Source organism: Tamandua tetradactyla, chromosome 16 (assembly GCF_023851605.1).
Source record: "Tamandua tetradactyla isolate mTamTet1 chromosome 16, mTamTet1.pri, whole genome shotgun sequence".
NCBI classification, from domain to species: domain Eukaryota; kingdom Metazoa; phylum Chordata; class Mammalia; order Pilosa; family Myrmecophagidae; genus Tamandua; species Tamandua tetradactyla.
In genome coordinates, this window is record NC_135342.1 from 30,232,161 (window position 1) to 30,248,036 (window position 15,876).

The 15,876-nt window shown below is 55.5% G+C and overlaps 5 protein-coding genes across 10 annotated transcripts; 3 read left to right on the forward strand and 2 right to left on the reverse strand.

Moving 5' to 3' along the window:
- The first annotated feature begins 747 nt into the window (after positions 1-747).
- HSPB6 (heat shock protein family B (small) member 6) lies at positions 748-3,234 on the forward strand. The gene is made up of 3 exons (XM_077132092.1): positions 748-998; positions 1,904-2,026; positions 2,164-3,234. The coding sequence occupies exons 1-3, from the start codon at positions 801-803 to the stop codon at positions 2,314-2,316; spliced, it is 474 nt and encodes a 157-aa protein (XP_076988207.1). The 5' UTR covers positions 748-800; the 3' UTR covers positions 2,317-3,234.
- Positions 3,235-3,287: 53 nt separating this feature from the next.
- Positions 3,288-8,788, reverse strand: LIN37 (lin-37 DREAM MuvB core complex component). 6 transcript variants are annotated; one of them, XM_077132088.1, is made up of 9 exons: positions 7,983-8,782; positions 5,392-5,467; positions 5,150-5,200; positions 4,929-4,958; positions 4,765-4,850; positions 4,505-4,671; positions 3,665-3,747; positions 3,500-3,573; positions 3,288-3,414 (listed from the first exon to the last, which is right to left on the reverse strand). In XM_077132088.1, the coding sequence occupies exons 1-9, from the start codon at positions 8,014-8,016 to the stop codon at positions 3,365-3,367; spliced, it is 651 nt and encodes a 216-aa protein (XP_076988203.1). In that variant the 5' UTR covers positions 8,017-8,782; the 3' UTR covers positions 3,288-3,364. The 6 variants fall into 6 exon arrangements, with proteins under 6 accessions (XP_076988203.1, XP_076988199.1, XP_076988200.1 ...); XM_077132084.1 differs by having other exon boundaries at positions 3,665-3,832; positions 7,983-8,780; XM_077132085.1 differs by having other exon boundaries at positions 3,665-3,805; positions 7,983-8,777.
- Positions 8,789-9,335: 547 nt separating this feature from the next.
- Positions 9,336-10,989, reverse strand: PSENEN (presenilin enhancer, gamma-secretase subunit). Its single transcript, XM_077132093.1, has 4 exons — positions 10,747-10,989; positions 10,480-10,622; positions 9,806-9,910; positions 9,336-9,614 (listed from the first exon to the last, which is right to left on the reverse strand). The coding sequence occupies exons 2-4, from the start codon at positions 10,538-10,540 to the stop codon at positions 9,475-9,477; spliced, it is 306 nt and encodes a 101-aa protein (XP_076988208.1). The 5' UTR covers positions 10,541-10,622; positions 10,747-10,989; the 3' UTR covers positions 9,336-9,474.
- Positions 10,913-13,142, forward strand: U2AF1L4 (U2 small nuclear RNA auxiliary factor 1 like 4). The gene is made up of 8 exons (XM_077132091.1): positions 10,913-11,095; positions 11,240-11,327; positions 11,681-11,747; positions 11,828-11,877; positions 11,952-12,050; positions 12,225-12,358; positions 12,472-12,567; positions 12,881-13,142. The coding sequence occupies exons 1-8, from the start codon at positions 11,052-11,054 to the stop codon at positions 12,963-12,965; spliced, it is 663 nt and encodes a 220-aa protein (XP_076988206.1). The 5' UTR covers positions 10,913-11,051; the 3' UTR covers positions 12,966-13,142.
- An 863-nt stretch (positions 13,143-14,005) lies between these two features.
- On the forward strand, positions 14,006-15,741 carry IGFLR1 (IGF like family receptor 1). The gene is given in 10 exon segments (XM_077130478.1): positions 14,006-14,095; positions 14,141-14,150; positions 14,563-14,580; positions 14,583-14,686; positions 14,863-15,114; positions 15,116-15,171; positions 15,207-15,330; positions 15,332-15,435; positions 15,437-15,626; positions 15,730-15,741. Coding segments are annotated over 10 exon segments (960 nt in total).
- The last annotated feature ends 135 nt before the right edge of the window (positions 15,742-15,876 follow it).

Below are 15,876 nucleotides of genomic sequence, written 5' to 3' on the forward strand. Positions count from 1 at the left end.
TGGTTGCAGGGACAATCTGGGAGTCTTTTCTCTCGCTAACCATCGTCCATCAGTTTAGCCAGCCAGCAGTCCTGTCGGTTATCTAATCACATCCCTCTTGTATACAGGAGCAGCTGGTTGAGCCAGGCGCCAGGTCTGGGCACCTGGCCGAGGTGGCAGGATCAAAAGGAGCTATTTCGGGCCTCGGCCCCGGGGGGCCAGCCTGTACTGTTGGTGCCTGCGACCCCTGGACGCTGCTCACCTGGCAGATCCTGCTGCCTGTGTACCCGAGGCTGAGTCAGAGGAACAGAATTAGGCCCGGCTTGCTAGGAGGCTGATCCCAGGGCCCAGCGGAGGGTGGGGGTAGGATCTGTTCTGTGTCTTTTTGACAACCTGCCCGGTCGCTGCATTTCCCTTACCCAGGATTCTGCCCCCAAGGCCGCCATCTGCGTCATCCCCAGAGCTGCCTGGAGAGTGGGGGTGTATTAAAAGGGCCGGGGGCTCTGTAGTGGGGTTCTTGGCCTTGGGTCCCAAACGCCGCGCCTCCCCCTCCCTGGCAAGGCTGCCTCCAAGGGAAGTTGGGGGCTCTTAATGACACCTCCCTGGCTGCCTTTGCTAGACATGCAGCAGGCGTTCAATAAATGGCCAAGTCATTGTTGGGGGTTTCTAAATAAGGCTCTACTAATGGCCAGGTCTGGCCGCGGTCCCGGTGTCCCTGGGCGGCCCGCCGAGGGGCGGGCATAGGGGTGCGCTATAAGGCGGCTGCCGCGTACGCAGAGGCACTGCGGCGCCCAGGGCGGCGGCGGCGACGGCGGAGCAGGATGGAGATCCCGGTGCCTGTACAGCCGACTTGGCTGCGCCGTGCCTCGGCCCCACTGCCCGGCCTTTCGGCGCCCGGGCGCCTCTTTGACCAGCGCTTCGGCGAGGGGCTACTCGAGGCCGAACTGGCTGCAGTCTGCCCCCCAGCGCTCGCCCCCTACTACCTGCGCGCACCCAGCGTGGCGCTGCCCGTAGCCCAGGTGCCAAGCCTGGGGGAGGGGCAGTAACCCGGTCACTCCGGAGGCCAGGGGTCCGGGTCTTCCTGAGGGGGTTGAGGGAATGTCCGATGACTTTTAGTGGGGTGTAGAATCCCGGCCACTTGGAGGAGATTCCAGAGTCCCCCAAGGGTGGAATTCAGCCTTCTGAGAGGAGTGGAGGCACCGGGTTACTGAAGAGCTTGGGAGGTTTCTGTCGCTCTGAGGGGGTGGAAAGGCTCATCACCCTTAGGGTGGGGCGTTCACTCTGAAGAAAGAGGGGAGAGCCCAGTCATTCTCAGAAGCTCGGAGGAGCCCCCCAGTGACTCCCGAAGCGTGGTATGTTCTGGTATTCTAGGGAGAGATTGGAGATTGGAGTGTGGGGGGCCCGATGTCTCCTGGAAAGATAGAGGTGTGTGGGGGGGGCGGGTCCTGTGACCTGGGAAGTGGGCCCTGGCCACTGAGAAGTGGGGGAGGAGAACCAGTAATTGCCGAGGGCCAGAGGGGTCCTGTGATTCTAACCTAGAGACTGGGGGAATAGGCGTCTTCGTGATTTCTGGCCTGGATAGGGAACGGAATCCGGTGACTGAGAAGTGGGAAGTCAGTGCCCCAGGGGGAGCGGTGATAAGGGGTCATTAACACCGGAGGTGGGAGTCAGGTTTCGGTACCTTGTAAAGGTGGAAGTTCCCGACCTTGCAAGAAAAGGAAGCCACATCACCCTGGGTGAGAAGTGGATCCCAATGCTGACTTGGGGAGAGGGACCCTACTCCGTCACACGGAGGACTCCCCAGTTCCGGAGGCGCGGGTCAGAGGAGCTGGGGCGGGGTAGCACCGAGGCCCATGCGAGAAGGGCCTTGATGGGTCCCGGGAGCCTTGCCCCTCCCGATGACAGTTCTGCCCCGCATGCTCAGGTGCCGACGGATCCTGGCCATTTCTCGGTGCTGCTGGACGTAAAGCACTTCTCACCGGAGGAGATTGCAGTCAAGGTGGTGGGTGAACACGTGGAGGTGCATGCGCGGCACGAGGAGCGCCCGGTGAGCTCTCTGGCGGGGGTGGGGCCGGAACGCTGTCTTGAAGGCCAGGCAGGCCGGGCGGGGCGAAGACCTTACTTTAAGAGCTTTGGGATGGTGGTTGCAGGGGCAGTGCCGCTCAAGCCTCTCCCCGTCCCCAGGATGAACACGGCTACATCGCACGCGAGTTCCACCGCCGCTACCGCTTGCCGCCGGGGGTGGACCCAGCCGCCGTGACGTCTGCTCTGTCCCCCGAGGGCGTCCTGTCCATCCAGGCTGCTCCCGCGTCGGCCCCGCCAGCTGCTGCCAAGTAGGGATCCGGGCACGCCTGAATCCCGGGCCTCCCCAGGCCCCCTCTTTTAAAGTCGACCTGACTCTGCCCAGCCAGATGTCCTGAGCGCGCCAAGACCACACAACACCCATCCGGGACCCTGCCCCGATACCAGGCCCTATACTCTCCGATACCCCCTCTCCCAACTTTCAGACCCTGCTCCCAATCCTTCTTTGCCTTCAGATCCTATGCCAGCACTACCCCTAGCCTTCAGCTCCCCTCCCCACTGATTCCATTCTTTTGGCAGATATCCCTATTCAAGACGCTCCTATTCTCCTCTTACTCTAGGAAGAAACCTCCTCTACACCCCCCACTTCAAACCCCTTCCCCTGGACTCCAGATTATGTGTACACAGCCCTGCCCCTACCCCAGAAGAGTCAGACTTAACTTCCCCCATTCCCCACACCCTACCCCTCACTGTCCCAGGCTCTGTACAAAACTCCCACCCAAGACCATCCGGGCTGGGTTCCCCAAACGGACTCTTTCCCTTAATCCAACCAGACACTCCACTCTCCCCACGCCCATCTTCTGTCTTGAAATCCCAGTTAGACAAATTTAGGCTTCTGAATCCCTTTTCTGATCCCCACCCTTGGACAGACCCCACTTGTCCCAGGTCAACCTGATCCCCACCCTCAAACTGTACAGACATCCCCCAATTTCCCCAGACTTTCTGCAGATACCCCAGGCCCCCTTCCCCAAGTCTAACACCTCAGCTCTTTGTTCTGACCCAAGTCCCCAGCCAGATATCCCAAGCAATTCACCTTCCACACTTCTCTATTCATCCTCAATCAAGCAGATGCTCCCCTTCATTCCCCACCTTGCTCCCTCCTTGAACTCCCTGCTGCCCTGCCCCACTGTCCCCACCTAGGCCCACTCTCCCAATAAATGTGCTGGAGCTGTACCAGCTGCCTGTTTTTGGGTAGAGAGAGATAGGATGGAGCAAGCAGAGGCCAGTGTGGAGGAGGGAGTTGTTTATTGGGGTAGGGAGACAGGGGCACATCACTGTCGGTCATACATCTCTCGTAGGATCTTCATGCTTTCTGAATAACGGAGCTGGTTCCGATGAGATGCCTCCTTCCACCTGGGGTGGGATTGGGGGTCAGAGGGAAGGCTCAGCAGTTGGGGCAGAGACCATAGAAGGGCAGGCAGGTGTAGGAGATGCTTACCTCTGGCGGATGCGTTTCCAACGCTGCATGTTGAGGTAGATGAGTGTGGAGGGTGAGGGCTCAGGCTCAGAGGGCTGTGGGGACAGAGGTTAGGCTAGGTGGCTGTGCCCCGAGGCTAATACCATGTGCCCCACTCCCAGCCCCAGGCCAGTCTTGCATACCCACCTCATCATCAGGGGTACCCTGGGTCTCAGGCTGCAGTGGGGATGGAATGCGGGATCTGCAGGTATCTCCGGGTGGCCCAGGGGCTGTGGGTGGGGGCAGCTTATATACATCTCGACACTTGCTGTTGGTGACCTCTGATCCCTGGGGACACAAGGGTCCATGCCCCGCCTAAGAATCAGAGAAGATGGCCAGGGTATACATGCCACCTCTCCAGCCTTTCCCAGTGACAAGAGACATGTCTCATGAAGATCCTTATGTACAGAAGCCATGTCTGAGGGGCCCTACCCAGCCTGGGGGTCAGGTTTGCCAGCCCCAGGGACCCCTGTCTATCCCTGCCTACTTCAAGGAAACCTTGTCTAGGGCCTCATGTCTGTGTCATCTGGGGACCTCCTACTACCTCCAAGGCGAGATGGCTATATCTCTCTGTTCCAGGGATTCCTTCCCACCACCTCAGGGAGTCCTGTGTCTCTGCCTAGGGGAACCCTAACCACATCCTCATGCCAGATAACTTAGGGACCCTATCCATTGTGCCCAGCCCAGGGGTTCCCATCTGCTCCCCATCCCTGGGCTCTCTGCCCTGAGGAGCCCTGTCTAGCCCTCAGCCCTTGGGCACCCCTGATCTGGAGGTTGTGTCTACCTTTCCAGGCAGCCCTGTCCCCTCCAGCCATACCTCCAACCTAGGGGTTTCTATCTGTGGGATTCAGTGACCCCCACCTGAACAGTCCAAGGAACATAGGGACCTGAGTCCACCCATCCCACTAGCCTGGGGGAGAGGGTCCCTTGTGCCCATCCACCCACTACCTCCCTAGCTTCTGAGCCGGGGCCCACCACCCATCCCACCTCCTCATCCTCAGGCAGTGGGGGCAGCGGTGAGCTGGGTGAGCGTTCACGCTCACGCACTGAGGGGCTGTTGCGCATCCAGGCACGGCAAATTGGGTACAGTGGAGTGTTCTCACTGAACTGGGCCAAGTCCACGCTCCGGTCAAACAGCTTGATCACATATGTGTCTGAGAGTGGTAGGGTGGGAGGTGGGTGAACATTCCCATGTAATCCCCTGGCCCCCTACTCTCCTCTTGAGCTGTCCACTCACACCCACTCACTGGATCGCTGCGGCCCTCCCTCTGTCAGCCCATCATCCATCTCCCTCCTCTTCTTCCGCCGCTGGTGAGGGAAGCGGGCAGATGGCCTGTCGGAGAGGAGGAGTGTCAGGATCTGGGTGGAGGCTGGGAACCCCTCATCAGCTGGCTGGTCCCCATCACCTTACCGTTTGCCGGTGGCCGCGATGGAGCAGTCTCTGTGGGGAAAGATAGTGTCAGCAGGCTGATCCCACCTCAAACAAACACCTACTCAAAACCCCCCATTGGGCACCTTGGGGATACAGCAATCAAGTCTGAGATGCTCACATGAACCCTACTGACCCCTTAGGCCTTGTGTCCAAATACTCAGATCTAGATAATCCCATAAAAAAAGAAAAAACAAACTTACTTATTGTGGGTATCTGAGGGGGTCTTCCCAGCTTCCTCATCCAGACGCTCCCTGGTAGCAGAAAACAACTGCTGGCTCAGGGACCCAAGGGCCCAGGGTGAGAAGGTACTGAGTGGCCTTCACCTTGGGTACCTGCCTAACCAGCCAGCCTCAGGGCTCCTACCCAGATCCACCCAGGACCAGAGAGTCCAACATGCTAGGTCCCCAGCCCCCTGCAGCCCCACACTGGGCCAGGTCCCAACCTGTCCATGTGGCTCTTCTCCAGCAGACACTGCAGAACAGCATCCAGTTGGTTCCGGGCCTTGGCCATCTCCAACTCTGGGGGGGAGAGGGTACCCAGTGGAAGTCAGTGCCCAGGCCCCAGGCAGACAGTCAACTGAAAGGGCCAGCCTGGCCCATCTTATGGCCAGGCCCAGGCTGCAAGTGGTACAGTAGGCAGAGACAACTGAGGCAGTGAGCAAGAGCTCTCTGGGTTCCAGGGCTGTGCTGCCAGCTTGTTGTGTGACTTGAAGCAAATCACCTCATGTCACTGAAACTCTTTTCTCATCTTCAAAGTGGGTGTCTGAATGATCCCCACCTGCTAGGATTGTTACAAGGTTTAAATAAGTCTCATGTTGTATGAATATCTCAGCAGATGTACTAATAGTAGTAACATGTCCAGAGTGCTCAATTCATTATACTGTTCTAAGCACATCACACATACAAACCTACTGAATCCTCACAGTGACCCTTGGAAGGAGATATGATTTTTATTCCCATTTTACAGATGAGGAAACTGAGGCACAGAGCCGTTAGGCCATTTGCCTAAAGTCTCATAGCTAGGAAATAGCAGAGCTGGGTGTTTGAACCCAAGACCTCTGGCTCCAGAGTAGGAACTCACAGTGGGAATCTGACCTCCAGATGTGTTTGTATGGCTGAGGCAATGGTGTTACTTTCCATCTGAATGCGGTAACAACATTTAAAGATTGGAAGATTTCATCTAAAATACCCATTTTTGGCTTTTTCCAGGAATGAGGAGCTCTGGGCCCATCTTCCTGCATGCCACAGGCCCCACCTAACTCACTTCACTCAGTTATGGCCTATGCCTGGCTCTGTGAACCTGTTTGCCTTCCCTTGTCACAGAACTTAAGGAAGTGATATTAGAAATATTCTCTTCTCACCCTTATAGGGTGTTCACTCTCCCCTTCCAACTGGCAGGAGTTCTGGCCCCAGTGCTGAGAGCCTGGGGGACTTCCTGAGGAGACCAGATGACTCAGAGGAGTCCTGACATGGCTCAAATGAGAAATAAAATGGAATTGGGGGTTGAAGGCTGCTGAAGCTGTAGCAAACAGCTTTGGGAGCCAAGGGAGATGGATAATGCCCACATCTCTGTCCCCAGCTTCTTTCCTGAACCCCTTCCCCTGGACATCCTCCAGGTCCTTCCCATCCACTGGATCCCACACTGGCCCCAGTGTCTCACTACACTTACCCCTCTTCCTGGGTCCATTTCAGGGGTGGCCCCACTGTCCCCCCAGTGTCCCCTTGGGCCTTGCCCTAGACATCTCTCTCCCTCCTCCACACTTACCCCATGGGGCAATCCAAAGGCCTCATTTCCTGTCCATTTGACCTTGTGAGTGTCTCTCCAACATTATCCCTACCCCACCTCCCGGATACTGCCCTGTCCTCCCCTTGGGCTACCAAACTCAGTCTTCCCTTCTGATCTACCCTTCACAGGGTGGCCAAGGGAATCTTTTAAAAACCAAATCTGACCCAGCTCCTCCCCGCGCTTAAAACCCTCTATGGTGTCCCAGTGCCCAGGGGTAAGAATCTGAGCTCCTCGGCCTGTTGTTCATCAGCCTGCATCACCTGCCTACCCCACATTTGTGATCATACCCCCCTCACTTTTCCAACCATAATTTTTTTGGTATCGGAGGTAAGGAGGTATCTTTATTAACTCATTCCGTGGTTCAAAACCTTCTCTTGGCTCCCCATTTCCCTTAGAGCAAAAGCTAAAGTCCTCATTGTGGGCCAAGAGGCCCCACGGGATCTGTTCCCTTCTCCCATCACTTCCTTGCTCCATCTCCTCATATTAACCCCCTCACTCCCTCTCCTCCAGCCACACTGGACTCCTTACTACTTTCTGAACATGTTAGACAAGGCTTCCACCTCAGGGCCTTTTCAGCTACTTCCGTTTTCTGACTCACTGTCTCCCCATATATCCTCATGGCTCTCCCTCATCCTGCCCCACTCCTGATCTCCCTCAGTTCTCCTATTTTGCTTTTTAAGTAACACTCATACCTTCTAACGTCCCACATCATTTTACTATTATGTTTTTTCTCTGGATTCCATGCTCCTCCTAACACCCTTACCATCATAGTTCTGAGTCCCCATGAGCTCTGCTCCAATCCTGGAAATGACTTTTCCTCTTTAGCCTCAGTTTCCCCATCTGCCACACTTCCTACTTCCTGGAATTTTTGCGATATAGTGATTGTGAGGATTAAAAGCGTCCCAGTACTTCAGGCAATGCCTGACTCAGGACCACTACTGGAAACTGGGAAACTGAGGCACAGCCAAGAAAAGGGCCCTTACCAAGAGTCACGCGGCTCGGAATCCCCATGTCTTACCTCACTACATTATCTGAGCCACCACCATTCAATCTCAGCGCTGCTTTGAGCAGAGACCGGAAGAGTATGATGGTGGCGGGACTCCCGCTTTGCCCGTATCGCGATAGTCAGGAAGACTGCGGGAATATGTCGCGTAGCTCGCACTATCGCGACAATCATGTCTGTCGGAACTTCCAGAGCTGGATCAGCCGGGTGCTCCCTTACAGACCCCCCGGGTTCGGGCTCCTCACCTGATTTCTCCACTTTCACCTTCACCGGGAACATGGTTTGGGTCCGGGGTCTGGCTAGCTGGGTCTGATGAACCTAAGGTCACGAGTCAAGGACGGAGGCCGGCGGGAAAGGTCAAAGAATGCTTCAGACCTCCGCACTGAGCAGCGTCCGATCGCGACCACCGTGGCTGCTGCCACCTCCCTGCTTCCCCTTCTGTGGGCGGGACCTTTTGGCAGTCACTTGTTCCTATTCGTCAGGGCACCTATCGATCTCATACCCTGACCAGTAGTTGACAGCTGCCGACGTCCACTACAGCACCAAGTCCCTCCTTCCAGTGGCCCCATTTCCGGAAACAAACCAACGACAGCCCGGGCGCTTTCTGAGAAGAGTAGTTTAGCTCCAGAGATTGAGACCGAGCAACGACGCCTGCGCTGCGCGGAGCACGGTGGGAGACGTAGGGTCGGGCATCGCGAGGCTCGTTGGGACTTGTAGTGCTAGAAGCTTCAAGTAACACCAAGTTAACTATTGTCAGGATTGATTAACCGTGGGACACCTCCTGTCCCTAAGAGGAAGACAAGTGTGTAGTTAGGGGTGGGTTCCAGAGCAGGACATCTCATCTACTGCCCTTAGCTATGTGCTAGCTCTAGTTAATCTCTCTTCAGGCACAACTTCATGCATTTAACAAATAGTGAACCTACTGTGTGTCAGCCACTGTTCTAGGCGCTGGAGATAACCTCAGGGAAGAAAACAGACAAAAATCTTGCCCGAATGGGTCTTATCTTTTAGAAGATGAAAGACAATAAAGAAATGAGTAAAACATTTTAAGTGAAAAGTGATAGCAGAAATTATGTCCCAAAAAGGATTTGGGGAGTGCTAAGGTGGGAATTGAAATTTTAAATAATTTTTAATTTAAAATAATATAAATACATTAATTTTAAATGTCAAGGAAGCCTTGTGTGAGAAGGTTCTTGAATATTTCCATTGCTGCTGACAACACCTCCTTCTGAAATGGGAAACTTCCAATAACCACATAGCAAGTCTTGGCCCAGATCAGTCGTAGGTGGTAGCACTGTGATCCACACTCCTGTTGAGATACTGAGGCCCAGGGTGGGAGAGTCATGTATTCAAATTCTTGTACTTTCAATACAGGATAGCAGTCCCTAGCAATGGAAACACTATTGCTTTCTTGGTTCTTCATTTGTAAAAGAGGCTTCTGAGCAGTAAGTTTCTATATCAGGGCTTGTGAGTAGTATTCAGTTAAAAAAAATGCATGTGTGAAGCTCTGCCAGGCACAAAGTAAACACTCAATAATTGTTTCTGGATGTTAAAAATATTATGCCTCTACTGCCAAAAGATCCCAGGAAGTCAATATCGAGAATTAGGGTTCTTTATTGGGGAACACTGGTAGAGAATATGGGAAATGGGAACAAGTGTTGGGGCTTGAGAGTGAGCTTAGAGCAGAAAAGCCCACCCTGGGAAAATGAGCAAGTCCTCAGGTCTGTGTAGGAGGTGTCAAGGGGTGCCCAGGGGAATGGTGAAGGAGAGATAGTCCCCAAGGGCACCCCAGCGAGGTCGGTAGATCTGGAATATGGTGATCCAGGTGGTGAGCACAATCACCCAGAAGAGAAAGCCCACAGCTGAGCGCCAGACATCTGCAGGGGGAACAGTAGTGGGGAGCTCAGTCTCCAACTGCTCTCTGAGGTCCCCCAGACCAGCTCTCACCTACTCTTCTCTCTGACAAAGTCCTAGGATTCTGGAGACTCCATTATCCCCTCGGATTAAGGCTCTCACTTCCTCCTCCCCACCAACCGATGCCCTCCCTTGATCTGGGCCCTGGACTCACAGCCCTTGATTTGGTTCTGCTCTGTGTATGCTGGAGCAAGGAAGGCCTCTCGGAAGAACCAGAAGATATTGACCAGCCAGAGGAAAGGCAGGAAAGCAAATCCACCTGGGGAGAAAAAGATACACTGAGGCATAAAGCAATGAAGAGCTTCCTCATTACTCACCAGGCTCTGCAGGTTCTGGCAAGACGTAGTCAGAAGGTCCTCTCCCAAGTTCAAATAGGAATCTCTGGTGGCAGGGGCTCCGTGCTCCTTTCTGGGATCCAGTAGCCTCTTTTTCAGGACCCAGGAGTTCATACCTCAGCAGCATCCTCCCTGGTCCCAGAAGTCCTATCCCCAAGACGACTCCTACCCCGGGTCTTAGGTGTCTGCTCCCTCAGCTTCCCTCATTCTCCACAGACACAGGTCCCAATGCCCTCTTTCCTCAGAACCAGGAGTCCAGGACCCCACCCACCCCCGGCCCAGCTCAGCTCCCTCTTCTCTCGGTACCCCGAAATTGAGGGCTCAGCCTCCTTCCTCTGGGCCCAAGCTTTCCCTATCGTCAGCCGCAGGAGTCTGCGTCCCTACTAGCTTCATCTCTTAGACCCATGAGTCCAGGCCCCCACGGACCCCCTCCCTCAGGCGTACAGTCCCGCAACCGTCTCTTCTCCTGGCACCCTAGGCGACCGGCCCTTACCCAGGTAGTATTTCCGGCACAAGTTTAATTTCTCCTCGTTGGAGACCCGCTCCAAGTTCATCGTTGCTTTGGGGCAGGGTCTTCCCAAGGGTCTGCGAGCAAGACCCAAGTGACAGATTCGAGGATGGCGAACGACCACGCCCCTAACGAAGACAAACGTAGGGGTGGCTTTGCTGAAAGAAGGGCATCCCCGCCCCCACCAGTGAGCTGGCTGGATTGAGACGCCCTTTATGTTTATTGGGGTGCGCGATATGACCCCGAACTCACCAGTAGAGCTACTTCCTCCGGCTTGGATACTCTTGCTACTTTCGACTATGGGAGTTTGCGCAAGATGCCGCAGGGATCTCTGGAGCTTGTAGTCTTTTGTGGTAAGGCACAGTTGTACGCATGCTCTCACGGGGAACTTCTGTCCGTGGTTCTGTCGGGAGGGCGAGAGACTACCATTAGGAAGGGCACTGAGGAGTTGCTGAGCAAGCGTGGAGAGAGCCGAGACCGCGACGAACTACACTTCCCAAAGCTCCTAATAGCGGAAGTGACGTCAGCGCAGCAGATTCGGGGCGGTTCGGGTAAAAATGGCTGAATATTTAGCTTCGATATTCGGGACTGAGAAGGACAAGTGAGAATGGGCACGGGGAGTGACCCATCGGGGGGGCCGGGGCTGAGGCACTTGGGTACCCGGTGTCTGGAGGCTCGGGGCGGTGTTTCTGGGGTGTCCGACTTCCCGGCCCTCGGTTCACCTCTGTCTTTGCACCTCTTTCAGGGTTAACTGCTCTTTTTACTTTAAGATCGGGGCCTGCCGGCACGGGGACCGGTGCTCCCGGCTTCACAACAAACCGACGTTCAGTCAGGTGAGACGTGGCATTGAGCCGAGGGGGTTAACGCAGCTCGGTTTTTCCCCCTCTGCTGTCCATCTCGCGAGGTCCCGCCTGTTCCGGGTTTCCCTCTTCCTGAAGGACTTTCCTTTAGGCTCCTCCCCCATGAATTTAGGCCCCTCACGTAAAGACTGCGCCTTTGGGCTGCCAGTCACTGCTAGGTTCTTTTTTCCGATTTTCCTTAATGCCAGTCTTGCCTGATAACGTGCATTGGGTTTAAAGCTCTGCCTCTGGTGTTAGGCTCCGCCTACAGCCTTTGTACCCCATCCTTTCTGCATACAGCCCCGCCCTCCGAGCTCAGGCCCTGCCCCTTTTTAATTTCTGTTCAGACCATAGTGCTGCTCAACCTGTACCGGAATCCACAGAACACCGCCCAAACCGCAGACGGATCGCATTGTGAGTGAGGGTCTGGACTTGGGCAGGGCAGAAAGCCCCCAACAGGCCACCCCCTGACCCACCCTGACCCCCTTCTCCAGGTCACGTGAGCGACGTGGAGGTGCAGGAACACTATGATAACTTCTTTGAGGTGAGGGTTGCCAGGGGTGGGTTGGATATCCTGTGAGCTAGGAGCTCAGCTGAGTTCTTCCCCTTCTTTCCTAGGAGGTGTTCACGGAACTGCAGGAGAAGTATGGGGAGATTGAAGAGATGAATGTGTGTGACAACCTCGGGGATCACCTCGTAGGCAATGTCTATGTCAAGGTGCCTGCTGTCCCATTAGAGCCTGGAGGTGGAAGCATTTCATTGCCCAGTGGCCACCACTGAAGCCTCATAGCTTGATGTCCACCACTCAGTTCCGTCCAGCCCCAGAACTGCTAACTGTTCCCCTGAAGATCTCCAAGTTGGATTGCTGACCCTGATCCACTTTTCCCTCAGTTTCGGCGGGAAGAGGATGCAGAGCGGGCAGTGGCTGAACTCAATAATCGCTGGTTCAATGGGCAGGCTGTGCATGCTGAGCTGTCACCTGTCACCGACTTCCGGGAGTCATGCTGTCGGCAGTATGAGATGGGGTATGGTGTGCAAGGGGTGGGATGGGCACCTGCAGTCCCCAGTTCCTGAGTGTGGGTGTGGGCAGGACCTGCCAGTGATAATGGCCTGCTCCATCTGTTTGTTCTTTGCCCAGGGAATGTACCCGCGGTGGCTTCTGCAATTTCATGCACCTGCGGCCCATCTCCAGGAACCTCAGGCGGCAGCTGTATGGACGGGGACCCCGACGCAGGTACCTCAGGACTTCCCTACCCCAGGGCAACTTGCTGTTGATCTTATGTTCCGATAATAGTGTCCCAAGCCCTCTAGTTAGTCTAAGACTAACACAGAGTCCCATCCTAAGACAGCATATAAGTCCTGACCCCTAAACCAGCCTGAACTCCTACTCCAAGACCAACCTGAATCTCCAAACATGACATCAGCCCGAGTCCCTACTCTGAGACCATTCATGTAACCCTAGTTATCTCCATACCTCTCTGTCACATCCCAGAGCTAGGGAGGCAGACCAGGGATTCTGACTCTCCGCTATCCAATTCTGCCCTCAGGTCACCTCCTAGGTCCCATACTGGCCACCGTCCCCGAGAAAGGAACCGACGGCGTTCCCCGGACCACCGGCATGGCCGCTTCTGAGACCAGGGCCCTGTTATCCTCCATCTCTGACAGACACACGTTTCTGCCCCAACCCCTTCTCAAAGCTTCCTCCTCATCCCTGTCTTCCCCAGGCTCTGGGTCTCCACAAGGGACTCTGTTGGACACAGGGACTCTTCCCTACTGCCCCTCCCCTAATAAATTTCCATATTTGTTCGAGGCTTGAGAGGTTTTGTGGTTAACATGAGACTATGGGCTGGAGTTTCCTTCCATGCCATCTCTTGATAAAAAGGGAAAGTGGGGCTGGAACTCTTGCTACAACATCATCTGAGGGACTTTGCAGGACTGGTGGGGAAGACCCCTTAATGGAACTGCTGGAGTTGGGACATGTTTGTGTTGGAAACCTCTGTGCCTCCATCCGAGGTTACTCTAAGGAGAGACAGCAGTTGAAGTGGGAAGGATTCCAGCGTGGAGGAGATGAGGATTAGAAACTAAGGTGAAGTGGCTTAGAGACAGGGAGTAGGAGACCTCAATGCCCTGTGTCCTGAAATGGGAGTTGATAACACCTAACATTTGAATTTACTGTATATGAGGTTCCCTTGAGCACTTTATCTCTAGTAACAGTTTAATTCTCCTCAGTAACCCTATGAGGCAGTTACTGTTGTTATCCCGTTTTACGCATGGGAAAAGGAATGGAATGGGAAGATGAGAATATGGCCGAGGTGGGACACTAATCTACGCAGTCCTCTACTCTTAGTCTTTGAGGGCTTGTGGGCCTCTCTGATGGTTGTCCAGTAGCCGGAAATGGGGAGGAGGGTATACAGGTTCTTTGTTCCAAACGGGCCTACGGGTTCCAGGTCCCCACATCCACTTCTTGGGAAGTGCGGCAGGGGCATCACAGTCGGAAGTGCTGCGGCCCGGCCCCCCGGCCCCCCGGCCTCAGGCACCGCCTTGCTGGGACCCCAAAAACCACCTCCTGAAGGCTACAGTGCTCCTGACCCAGGCAGCTGCGCCAGAGGCCTCCCAGTATTGCACAGTGCCACTCGTTGACCCAGACAACGAGTGCTGCGGCAGGTAGTCCCATGCAGTGCTACAACTCCCTTGTCCAGGTGAAGAGCACCGACTGCGCATGTGCGTATATCTGCGCAGAGCTGGAAGGGGAAAGGGAGAGGGTGAGACCTCAAGTTTAGAGATAGGTGCGCTGGGCCTTTTGGCAGATAACCAGGGGTAAGCTTTGCGAAAGGGGCAGTTTGGCTTCCAAAAGGGCAACGAAAGGGGCAGTGCCTATGAGAGCCTAGAGGGGCCGCGTGGAACTGGCGGGCCTTATGCAAATACCCGATTATGGGCGGAGCTTGTGGCAGAAGCGGCTGGGGCTTAAAGGAGCGTGGCTAGAGTGAAGTGGTGTAGAATGGGGCCTGTGTAGAGCCTGTTCAAAAAGCGGGACTTGGGTGGGACTGGAGGGGCGGGGTTGTTACGGTGAGTACAACCGGAGGAGCGGGGCATACTGGGGTAAGGCAAAGAGAAGAGGGCGTCACCGGCACAGGGGGGCAGTCTTGGCAGCTAGACGAGAGCTCCTTTCGCCCACCAGGCTACGAATGCAGGGAGAATTGCGGCGGTTTCCTGTAACGCGCGTTCATAGAGTGTGCTCCTAGACAGTGCACCCTAACGGCACCGAACTGTGTAGCCCCTACGGCGGCGGGGCCATAATCTCCACCCGCTCCGGGAGCCGCGGGCGATCTGGACTGAACTGCCTAGAAATGCTAGTCGGGTTTCCGAGGGCCGGGGCGAGAGTGCAGCTTGCGGGGTGGGAGGGAGCCGGCGCGGGGATTGGAGGGGGTGGCTCGAAGTCTGGCAGGCGGGGCCTGAAGCTAGAAGGAGGGTTAGCCCCACTGAAGGAGGCTACAGATAGGGCGAGGTGGCGCGCCTGAAGGGGTTTTAGAGGGGTCTGGTGGTCCGGGATTCAAAGGCTATCCAAGGGGCTATCCAAGGGGATGGAGTGGCCCCTTCAAAGGATAAGGGGTTTGGGCTGACTGGACAGGGAATTGGTCATGGCCTCCGCTTTACTCTAAACTCCATTCCCGGAGATCGCCCCTCTCAGGAGGGAAAGCCTAACGTCCCTAGCTCCCAGGAGCCCAGCTCACCGATGTCCAGTTGGCCGTGGACTTCTGAGCACCGAACCATCCCCACCAGTCAGCCCTCTGCAGGCCTTACACGATTTTGCCTTGCCGGTGGTGCTAGTCCTGCTCGTGTCCTCACCCAGCCCCCCCGTTTACCCTGTGAAAGCACCACCAAGGGGAAGCCGGCTCCCTCCCTTATCCCCGCCTTGGTTTGCAGTAGCTCCAACACCCCCTTCCTCTGCCACTCCTTCCCAGTCACACTAAAGGAGGCAGGAAACACATGTAAGGAGGTCGCTGCTTCCACTCCAGCGCACAGGTGACTCAGGAATGGAGCTGAGATTAGAGGAGGTGGGCTAGGAACTCCATCCCCCAGAGGTAATGACTCCAGCTTTGCCCCCTGGATAAGGTGAAGGTGCTGCTGGACCCGGAGCCTCTGCCAGGTGGGAACATGGCCTGTGGTGCCACTCAGCATCTGGTAGCAAGATGCAGGCTGCCCTCTGCCTGGTATACATTAACTTACTCCCTGTAGCCCAGCTGCTCACCACTGCGGGCCCTGCTGGGGAGCAACTGGGTGGGCAAATGCGCTGTAGGTTCTGTCCAAGCTCAGCTGATCTGGGGTGTGCCCAGCCTAGTACTCTACATATAATTTGCCTTGAAATAAATGCCTGTTGTCTCTGGACCTCATCCAGGGGCCCTCTTGAGGGTATGGTCCTAAATAGACCAAGAGAGAATAGAGATCCTCTCATTCCCCTTCCCATGAGAAGGGACCTTTCCTATGATGTACCATCCCATCTGGGAGTTGGCCCCAGGTGCTGAAAAAAATCCTGCCATCCTTG